This window comes from Cololabis saira, chromosome 9 (assembly GCF_033807715.1).
Source record: "Cololabis saira isolate AMF1-May2022 chromosome 9, fColSai1.1, whole genome shotgun sequence".
NCBI lineage: Eukaryota > Metazoa > Chordata > Actinopteri > Beloniformes > Belonidae > Cololabis > Cololabis saira.
Genome location: NC_084595.1, coordinates 845,588 through 857,002, shown reverse-complemented (window position 1 = coordinate 857,002; position 11,415 = coordinate 845,588). Strand labels below are relative to the sequence as shown.

The following is an 11,415-nucleotide window of genomic DNA, read 5'->3' as shown; positions in this document are numbered from 1 at the left end:
TAAGTATATAAATAGTAGGCTATACAATAAAATAAAGCGAGTGAGTGGCAGCACGCCGTTGCTGCGCTAAACGCCGTGAGTTCCCCGGCGCAACAGGGGGGACATGTCCCCCCGTCTTTTCAAAATCATGTATTTGTCCCCCCCACTTTTTACAGTTTAAAAACTAACGGTAGGCTCAGCAAATCATCAAGACACTCGGGACGGCGGCCCGGCGGCCCCCGCTCCCCCTCCTCCCTCCCGTCTCCCCTCAGAGCTGCTCAGGGCTGATTTATGGTTCCGCGTTATACCAACGCAGCGACGACGCGCACCCTACGCCGGACCCTACGGCGTAGGCTCTGCGTTGGTGTGACGCAGAACCATAATTCCGGCTGTAACAACATGTGCGCACGTACCCGTGCATGACAGGCAGATACACACGGGGAGAAGGGACTATTTATTTAATTTTTTTTTTTTTTTTAACTTTATCCTTATGAACGCAATTGTTATATAGTCCAACTTTCCTTATTTTAATCAGAACACTTTCTTTTTTCCTCTTCGGCGTGAAGTAGTGGGCTCGGAGCGGCAGCCCCCCCCTCCCCGCCCCCCCGATACGCAGATTTTTCGGTTAGTTTTTTCTTTTTAGATCCGAGACTTTGCGTAGAAGGTGGCTTCCGCAACTTTCAGGCGCTTTTTCTGCGCAAGCAAGCTTTATAGATGAGGCCCCAGGACTCTGCCACACAGTTCTTACCAAAGACCAGGGGCCTCATTTAAAATGGAGTGCGTAGGATTCATACTAAAAGTGCACGTACGCCCAAAAGCCGAAAATGGCGGGCGCAAAAAAAAATCCGGATCTATAAAACCGCGTGCACGCAGACTTCCACGCAATGTTCCTTTTATGAATCACAGTCCACCTGGAAAGCTGCGCAGCTGAATCCGCCCCATATCCCGCCCTCAACACGCCCATAAATCCATATGGATGAGCCTACTGAGCATGCGCAGTGGCTTCCTGCAGCCTGTTAGGGATGAATGCGTCAGAATGAATAAACGTGTCGAGCCACCGTGCCACTGAATTTCACTGAGATCTGAGATCTAGATGTTGTGGATGATGTGGAGAGAGGACAGTGAAACGAGATTATTTGGTGGTCACAGTAAAAGTATAAAAAGTATATAAATAGTATAAAATAAAGCGAGTGAGTGGCAGCACGTCGTTGCTGCCCGTTAGTGCCACGATCGCACAACGCAATTTCCACTGGGGGTAGGGGGGACATGTCCCCCCCCCACTTTTCAAAATGATGTATTTGTCCCCCCCACTTTTTACAGTTTAAAAACTAACGGTAGGCTCAGCAAATCATCAAGACACTCGGGACGGCGGCCCGGCAGCCCCCGCTCCCCCTCCTCCCTCCCGTCTCCCCTCAGAGCTGCTCAGGGCTGATTTATGGTTCCGCGTTATACCAACGCAGAGCCTACGGCGTAGGGTACGCGGCGATGCGCACCTATGCCGGACCCTACGGCGTAGGCTCTGCGTTGGTGTGACGCAGAACCATAATTCCGGCTTAAAAGTAAACAACATGAGCGCACGTACCCGTGCATGACAGGCAGACACACACGGGGAGAAGAGACTATTTCTTTAATTTTTATTTTTTTTTAAATGTTATCCTTATGAACGCAATTGTTATATAGTACAACTTTCCTTATTTTAATCAGAACACTTTCTTTTTTCCTCTTCGGCGTGGAGTAGTGGGCTCGGAGCGGCAGTAGTGAACGGGGCACAGCGGGACACAGACGATGCAGCGTCTAAATAACACATGATTGCCGCGAAACTCTTCATTTCTTTTATGAATCACTAGATCTGCTTCCAGGACCTGTTGTCTACATCCGGGGCTGTGTGTGTAACAAATAAATCAGTTTGTAAACAAGACCTCTGAACTCATGACGTCATTTCTGACCGGAAGTCAAAGAAAAGTCTCTTTCTGGGCGTGACGTCACGGCTGACGTCACAGCCGTGTCCGTGCATTCCACGGATGTTTTATATTAATATATATTATGTAATTATATTATATTAATACATTAATAATATATGTAATACTATACATGTAATAATATACATCAATTAAGATATTATATTAATACATATTATATTAATATTTGCGTCATTGCCCCGGGGCATGATGGGAGGCCCCAGAGCATCATGGGAGGTGACTCAACTGAGCATGCTCTATGGGCCAGTGTATGCGGAAGTAAACCCGGAAGTCAGAGATTTTTTCGGCACATGCGCTGGCTGAGCAGAATGCATTGAAATGAACGGGCGGCCATTTTTGGCACTGTATCCAGTTATATAATAGATCCATGGGCATATCCCGTTAAATTAAGGAATCCAGGATTTAAAGTCCAGGTGTAAATAAAGTTGAAATGTCGAGAAAAAAGTCAAAATTTCGTGAATAAAGTTGAAATTTCGAATTAATTCACGAAATGTCGACTTTATTCTCGATATTTCAACTTTATTCTCGACATTTTGACTTTTTTCTCAAAATTCCAGGTGTCAGTCCAGGAACCAGTCCTCTCCTCTCCTGGATCTTGTGTCTCAGCATGTCCTCTGCTGTCACCTCCACTTCCTCCCCCTCCATCAAACATCTCTTTCACTCCATCTTTTCATCATCTCCCCCCAGATGAACCACTTCCCGTCATCACCAACATCCGTCTGCAGCGTTTCCCCCTCAAACGAGCAAACAAAGACACCACAACATGGAAGAGGAGGAAGTGTGTTGAACCGCATTCTGTAATAACGGTGCATTTTGTAATAAACGTCCAAAATGTAATAACTTTGTCATTTCATTTTGTAATAAACTGCCCCATTGTGTAATACATTTTGCCACATTATGTAATAAGTTATGGCATTTTGAGAAGATTATTATAAAATGCACTAACAACTTTTTTATTTTCTAGGAAATGTAATAACATGGTGCATTATGTAATAAAACCTATTATTGTTGTTTGTTTAACAATGAATTTAATGAAAGAGTTACTTTTGTTGTTTTTTATGCAATTACCCTTAGAGCTATGTAGCCCAATAAATTTATGTATAAAACTCCAAATATAACTTTAGTTTCCTATTTGAAGTTTGGAATCATATCGGCCAATAACAAACAAATAAACTATGTTTTAGAATTGTTATTACATAATGCACCATGTTATTACATTTTCTAGAGAATAAACAAGTTGCAAGTGCATTTTGTAATAATCTTCTCAAAATGTAATAACTTATTACATAATGCGGCAAAATTTATTACAAAATGCGGCAGTTTATTACAAAATGAAATGACAAAAGTTATTACATTTTGCACGTATATTACAAAATGCACCGTTATTACAAAATGCGGCTCAACAGGGCCAAGAATGGAGCCATGTGGAACTCCACTGGCCGTGTCGTGGAATTGGTCCAGTTATAGTACCAGTTATAGTCCAGTTATAATCCAGTTATAGTCCAGTTATAGTACCAGTTATAGTCCAGTTATAGTCCAGGTATAGTCCAGTTATAGTCCAGTTAAAGTCCAGGTATAGTCCAGTTATAGTCCAGGTATAGTCCAGTTATAGTCCAGTTATAGTCCAGGTATAGTCCAGTTATAGTCCAGTTATAGTCCAGTTATAGTCCAGTTATAGTCCAGTTATAGTCCAGTTATAGTACCAGTTATAGTCCAGTTATAGTCCAGTTAAAGTCCAGTTATAGTCCAGTTATAGTCCAGTTAAAGTCCAGGTATAGTCCAGTTATAGTCCAGGTATAGTCCAGTTATAGTCCAGTTATAGTCCAGTTATAGTCCAGTTATAGTCCAGGTATAGTCCAGGTATAGTCCAGTTATAGTCCAGTTATAGTCCAGTTATAGTCCAGTTATAGTCCAGGTATAGTCCAGTTATAGTCCAGGTATAGTCCAGTTATAGTCCAGTTATAGTCCAGTTAAAGTCCAGTTATAGTACCAGTTATAGTCCAGTTATAGTCCAGTTAAAGTCCAGTTATAGTACCAGTTATAGTACAGTTATAGGCCGGTTATAGTACCAGTTATACCAGTACCTTCCACATGACTGTTGTGTGCTGCTGACGCCCCCCCCCCCCCCCCCCCCCCCCCCCCACCTCTGGTCATCCCGTTGCTGCTTCCACCTGCCTGCTGTGTGCTGTCGACGTCCCTGACTCCCCCAGTCTGGCCTTCGGCAGGAGGGTCCCCCCTTATGAGCCTGGTCCTGCTCAAGGTTTCTTCCCTCCTAAAGGGGAGTTTTTCTTGCCACTGTTTGGCTTAAGGTTTTTCTCCCACTATGGGAGTTTTTACCTGCCATTGTTTATATAATAATTGCTCGGGGGTTTATGTTTATGTTTATGTTTATGTTTATGTTCATGTTCTGGATCTCTGGAAAGCGTCTAGAGACAACATCTGTTGTATTAGACGCTATATAAATAAAATTGAATTGAATTGAATTGAATTATAGTCCAGTTATAGTCCAGTTAAAGTCCAGTTATAGTCCAGTTATAGTCCAGTTATAGTCCAGGTATAGTCCAGTTATAGTCCAGGTATAGTCCAGTTATAGTCCAGTTATAATCCAGTTATAGTCCAGTTATAGTCCAGGTATAGTCCAGTTATAGTCCAGGTATAGTCCAGTTATAGTACCAGTTATAGTCCAGTTATAGTCCAGTTATAGTACCAGTTATAGTCCAGTTAAAGTCCAGTTATAGTCCAGTTATAGTCCAGTTATAGTACCAGTTATAGTCCGGTTATAGTCCAGGTATAGTCCAGATATAGTCCAGTTATAGTCCAGTTATAGTCCAGTTATAGTACCAGTTATAGTCCAGTTATAGTCCAGTTAAAGTCCAGTTATAGGCCGGTTATAGTCCAGTTAAAGTCCAGTTATAGTCCAGTTATAGTCCAGGTATAGTCCAGTTATAGTCCAGGTATAGTCCAGTTATAGTCCAGTTATAGTGCAGTAATAGTACCAGGTATAGTCCAGTTATAGTCCAGTTATAATCCAGTTATAGTCCAGTTAAAGTCCAGTTATAGGCCGGTTATAGTCCAGTTATAGTCCAGTTAAAGTCCAGTTATAATCCAGTTATAGTCCAGTTATAATCCAGTTATAGTCCAATTATAGTCCAGTTATAGTCCAGTTATAGTCCAGTTATAATCCAGTTATAATCCAGTTATAGTCCAGTTATAGTCCAGTTATAGTCCAGTTAAAGTCCAGTTATAGTCCAGTTATAGTCCAGTTATAGTGCAGTTATAGTCCAGTTATAGGCCGGTTATAGTACCAGTTATAGTCCAGATATAGTACCAGTTATAGTACCAGTTATAGTACCAGTTATAGTCCAGTTATAGTCCAGGTATAGTCCAGTTATAATCCAGTTATAGTCCAGTTATAATCCAGTTATAGTCCAGTTATAATCCAGTTATAGTCCAGGTAAAGTCCAGTTATAGTCCAGTTATAGTACCAGTTATAGTCCAGTTAAAGTCCAGTTATAGTCCAGTTAAAGTCCAGTTATAGTCCAGTTATAGTCCAGTTATAGTCCAGTTATAGTCCAATTATAATCCAGTTATAGTCCAGTTATAGTCCCGTTATAATCCAGTTATAGTCCAGTTATAGTCCAGTTAAAGTCCAGTTATAGTCCAGTTATAGTCCAGTTATAGTCCAGGTATAGTCCAGTTATAGTCCAGGTAAAGTCCAGTTATAGTCCAGTTATAATCCAGTTATAGTCCAGTTATAATCCAGTTATAGTACCAGTTATAGTCCAGTTATAGTCCAGTTATAGTCCAGGTAAAGTCCAGTTATAGTCCAGGTATAGTCCAGTTATAGTCCAGTTATAATCCAGTTATAGTCCAATTATAGTCCAGTTATAGTCCAGTTATAGTCCAGTTATAATCCAGTTATAGTCCAGTTATAGTCCGGTTATAGTCCAATTATAGTCCAGTTATAGTCCAGTTATAGTCCAGTTATAGTCCAATTATAGTCCAGTTATAGTCCAGTTATAGTCCAGTTATAGTACCAGTTATAGTCCAGTTATAGTCCAGTTATAGTACCAGTTATAGTCCAGTTATAGTCCAGTTATAATCCAGTTATAGTCCAGTTATAGTCCAGTTATAGTCCAGTTATAGTCCAGGTATAGTCCAGTTATAGTCCAGGTAAAGTCCAGTTATAGTCCAGGTATAGTCCAGTTATAGTCCAGTTATAGTCCAGTTATAGTCCAGTTATAGTCCAGTTATAGTCCAGGAGGAACCAGAACCAGAATCTCTCCTCTCCTGGATCTTCTTTGTGTCTCTTTGCGTCCTCTGCTGTCACCTCCACTTCCTCCCTCTCCATCAAACATCTCTTTCCCTCCATCCCTCCATCATCTCCCCTCCATGACTTATTCAAACATCTGTCTGCAGCGTTTCCCCCTCAAACAATCAAACAAAGACATCACAACACAGAGATGTGTTATTATTCTAGAGAGGAGGAGGAGGAGGATGGAGCCAGACCTCCTTTTCTTCCTCCTCCTCTCCTCCTCTTCTCAGAGAAAACAAGGAACCGCCGCCTCGGAGGAACAAAGACACCAACAATAGCAGATAAAGATGCGGGAGTAGCATCTTCCCTGCATCCCTGCATCCCTGCATCCCTCCATCCCTCCATCCCTCCATCCCTGCATCCCTGCATCCCTTTACCCCCAAACATCCCGGTCCTCCGAGGCCCCCACCCCGCATCCTGTCTCCTCACTAACCCCTCCATTAAAGCTCGGATTCGGGGGGATGAAGGGGGGATGAAGGGGGATATTCCAGCCCCAGGTCCGGCTCACCTTGTCGGCTCCGCGGAGCTTCTTGGGGGCCGGAGGTTCGTCCTGATGGACGTGCGTCCTCCCCCCCGGGGGGGGTCTGGGAGGGATGCCGGCGGCCCCGGGGTCCCCCCCTCCGGGCCCGGGGACTCGGGGGTCCGGGCTCCACGGAAGATGCTCGGGAAGGCCGGATGGGAGGAAGACAGTGGGAGGATGCGGGGAAGGAGGAGAGCCGTCATCCTCCCCGGCGCGCTCCCTCCGTGCGCGCTCCCGCTCCCGCTCCCGGTCCCGTTGGTCCCGGTCCCGGTCCCGGTCCCGGTCCCGCTTCCAGCCGCGGATCACGTTCTTCCCCTTCCTGTCCTCCTTTATCTTGGCGGAGGATGCGGCTTCAGGGACGCCGCATCCTCCTCCCCCCGCGGCCGCGGAGATCATCTCCCCCCGCCGCGTCCTTGAGCTCCGGACTCCGCTGGTGGAGGTGGAGGGAGGATGGAGGGATGATGGAGGGATGATGGAGGGATGGAGGTGGAGGGGGTGCAGGACCGAGCTGCTGGCGGCTCTAACCCCCCCTCATGGCCGGGTCCTCCTCCTCTCCTCCGGGCGCGTCGGGGCCGCAGTGGTCGCAGCTCCTGCAGCTGCTGCAGGGCCGGCCGGGCTGACTGACAGCTGGGGGGGGTGGGGGGGGGGGGGGGGGGGGGGGGGCAGGGCCCGCAGCCCACGCAGGGCCCGCAGGAAGTACTTCCTCTTCCTCTTCCTCTTTCTGCTCCTTTTCTCTCCTAAAGCAGCTTCTTCTTTGTTTTTCTTTCTCTAGAAGCTGCAGATTCCAGGAGAAGCCGCTGCTCCGCCGCTGGGGGGCGCTGCTTTTCTTTACTGGAGATGAACTCAGAGCAGAGAGGAGACCTTTACACTCACTTCTGTTCCCTATCTTTAAAAATGAATGACATTCCAAATTTAGAAATCGTTACCATTATTTTTTATATAGATACTTTTGACAAATCAGTCCTTGGTTAATGTCATTCTCTTACTGGCTAAATAAATACCACATACATTGTTATAAGTGGAGACAAATGAAGGTTTTTTGTTTCTTTAAAAAAATATTAAGTCAAATAACTCTGCAAAAAAAATATTAACCGATATATCAAAGTATCTTTTATTTTAAGTCTCTTTCTGAAATGTCGATGCTATTTGCTTTAAAATGTAAACTGTTCCTTTGTTTTAACTTTACTTGTCTATCTTATTTTTGTTTATATGTCTCTTGTTCATGAAACATCCAAGATGTTTCTTTTTTCTTATTATTTTTCCTTTACTAGCAGTTTTATATAAAGTGTGTTTTTCTTGTTTAAAAAATTGTGTTCAATAAAAAAAAAATTCTGTTCCTTCCTTCCTTCCTTCCTTCCTTCCTTCCTTCCTTCCTTCCTTCCTTCCTTCCTTCCTTCCTTCCTTCCTTCCTTCCTTCCTTCCTTCCTTCCTTCCTTCCTTCCTTCCTTCCTTCCTTCCTTCCTTTTTTGAAGAGGAAGTTTCCAGGAACTCGGGTGTGATGACGCTGCTCCACCGCTGGGGGGCGCTGTTACCTTTACAGTCATGTGTGTTCCTCTGCTGACCACTAGGGTCCAGATCCAGCATTAAGTTCATATCTATTGAACTTTCACGTTATATTATATTATACATTATCCTCTACATTAAATATACATTATATTAAAATGTCCAACTTTAGAAGAGAAAAAAAAATTATAGTCTCGATTCCAAAAATAAAGTAAATTATAAGAAGCATCAAATCAGTATAATTAGGGGTGTGGACTTTTGATTGACAGCTAGCACTGCTAACTGCTAGCCAACAGAACCTGGTCTGGTACATATTACTAGTTTGTTTCCATTGATATGAAATGGATTAATGATTCAATCAAAAAATATACTTTCAATAAAAAAAAAAAAATTATTCATATTTGTTTTGTTGAATGAAAATATTTTTTTTTATTGAAGCAACTTTTTGGGGATTGAATAAAAAAAGACACAAATGTCATTTAGCCCAAGCACAAAAACTTCACCTTAATCAAATAAATCATTTTCAATCCCCAAAAAATTGTGTTCAAATGCAATCTTTTGGGTCTCAAATATTTTTTTGCATTCAAACACTTTTTTTCTTTCATATAAATAGTGTTTTTTTTATTGAAGTTTTTAATTGAAAATATTTTTTTTTTTTTGCACCTTATTTTTTGATTAAATGATAAAGACACAAATGTCCTGCCCATAATAACAACTACTTCAATCAAAAAAGTTGCTTCAAACAAAAAAAACGAACTTCTCACCTAAAAATATTGAAATGAACTGAATTTGAACGAGTTCAAAGTGAAAATGGTGAACTATGAACTGTTTACTTTGAAACTACGTGAACTTTGACCTAGTTCATGAGAAGTAGGAACTAGTTCAACACTGTTAACCGTAAATATAAAATCAACTCGTATGCAGACGACGCCCGGCTCTAGATAGACCCGACCGTCGACCAGAACTTCTATTGACAATGTTCTGGTCCAGTTTTGTCATATTTGCCTAATTTGGTCCTGGTCTGTTCCTGGTCTGGGGCCTCATTTAAAATGGAGTGCGTAGAATTCATACTACTACTAAGTGCACGTACACTCAAAAGCCGAAAATGCCGGGCACAAAAAAATATCCGGATCTATAAAACCGCGTGCACGCACACTTGCAAGCAATGTTCTCTTTATAAATCACAGTCCAGCTGGAAGGTTGCGCAGCTGAATCCGCCTCATATCCCGCCCTCTACACGCCCACTTCATACCAAAAATGGTATGTTTTTGCATATGAATGAGCTGCTGAGCATGCGCAGCGGCTCCTGCAGCCTGTTTGGGCGTCAGAATGAATGAGACGTGTCGAGCCACCGTGACACTGACTTTCACTGAGATCTGAGATCGAAATGTTGAGGATGAGTTTGAGGACAGGAAAACGACATTATTTTGTGGTTCAAGGTTCAAGGTTCAAGGTGTTTATTTGTCACACAGAATGTACAAGTACATGCATTGTGAAAAGCTTATGCTGGGTCGTGCTCCACAATACATAGTTAAAACAGTAATAATAAAATGCTAGTCTAAGATCACAGTAAAAGTAGAAAAATAAATAGTAGGCTATAAAATAAAGCGAGGGAGTAGCAGAACGCCGTTGCTGCGCGGAACGCCGTGAGTCCCCCAGCGCAACAGGGGGGACATGTCCCCCGTCTTTTCAAAATCATGTTTTTGTCCCCCCCACTTTTTACAGTTTAAAAACTAACGGTAGGATCACTCTGTGATTGCAAATCATCAAGACTCTCGATGCGAAGACGGGACAGGACCCGCTCCCCCTCCTCCCCCCCGTCTCTCCTCAGAGCAGCTCAGGGCTGATTTATGGTTCCGCGTCACCAATGCAGAGCCTACGCCGTAGGGTACGCGGCGACGCGCACCCTACGCCGGACCCTACGCCGTAGGCTCTGCGTTGGTGTGACGCAGAACCATAATTCAGGCTTAAAAATAAACACAACATGCGCGCACGTACCCGGCATGACAGGCAGACACACACGGGGAGAAGAGACTATTTATTTGATTTATATTTTTTTGAAAACTTTATCCTTATGAACGCAATTGTTATATAGTCCAACTTTCCTTATTTTAATCAGAACACTTTCTGTTTTCCTCTTCGGCGTGGAGTAGTGGGCTCGGGGCGGCCGCCCCCGTCTGCTCCACTAGTGGTCCTGACTGACATGAGCTTCACACACAGAGGGACACGATCAGCGCTATTTTATTATAAGTCTGATATATGTTGTGATGTGTGATGACATTATTAAGAGTATGACATGAATCTGGCTTCATTTCACCACCTCACAGCCTGCGTCGCCAGTTCCCCGTGTCTTAAGTAAGTTCTTTTTTTTTCATAATAATATTTTATTGATTTTCAGTATTAACATAGAAGGTATAAATCAAAAACAGAATACAATACAATCAAAAAGAAAAGAAAAAAAAGGAAAAAGAAAAGGGCAATCGACACATCAATAGATACAACACAGTTACTGTGTAAATTGAAAAAAAGTTTTATTGTGTAGTACACACACACACACCGAGACATCAGAAGGTAAACTGCAAGAGTACAGCTGGGGGTCTAAAATCCAAAGAATCGCTTCCTTTATAAATCAAGGCAGATAGATCCCTGGGCAAATGGTCTATGAGAGGCCACCACATTTTCATGAAGTTATCTTCTCTATTTTTTTAATTTGGCACTGAGTCTTTCCATCGGAAGAACTCTGTAGATTTCTCTATTCTTAAGTAAATTCTTACAGGAGTGTGAGGGTTGCCGTAGGGATCCGCAGATCTTTCGGTTAGTTTTTTCTTTTTATATCCGAGGCTTTGCGTAGATGGTGGCTTCCGCAACTTTCAGGCGCTTTTTCTGCGCAAGCAAGCTTTATAGATGAGGCCCCTGGTCTACATGCAGGACCAGGAGACACGAGTCCGTCAATCACGGACCCAGATAAGAGAGAAGAGTCAGCAAACACGTCGCCTGCAGATCGATCAATAACCCAGCAGACAAACAAACAGAACGAGGTTTGGGGGTCGGAGGTCGAGGGGGCGGAGCCTCAGCAGGACGAGGGGGCGGAGCCTCAGCAGGACGAGGGGACAGGAGAC

General features: G+C 43.3%; 1 protein-coding gene across 2 annotated transcripts in view; it reads right to left on the bottom strand.

The window, feature by feature from the left end:
* znf608 (zinc finger protein 608) overlaps nt 1–7,402 on the bottom strand; it is a 35,385-nt gene extending 27,983 nt beyond the window's left edge. For both annotated transcript variants that reach the window (XM_061729771.1, XM_061729773.1), the window contains exon 1: nt 6,782–7,402. In XM_061729771.1, the coding sequence (XP_061585755.1) occupies nt 6,782–7,189 (408 nt within the window). In that variant the 5' untranslated portion in view covers nt 7,190–7,402. The remainder of the gene's footprint in view (nt 1–6,781) is intronic.
* Nucleotides 7,403–11,415: the final 4,013 nt, after the last annotated feature.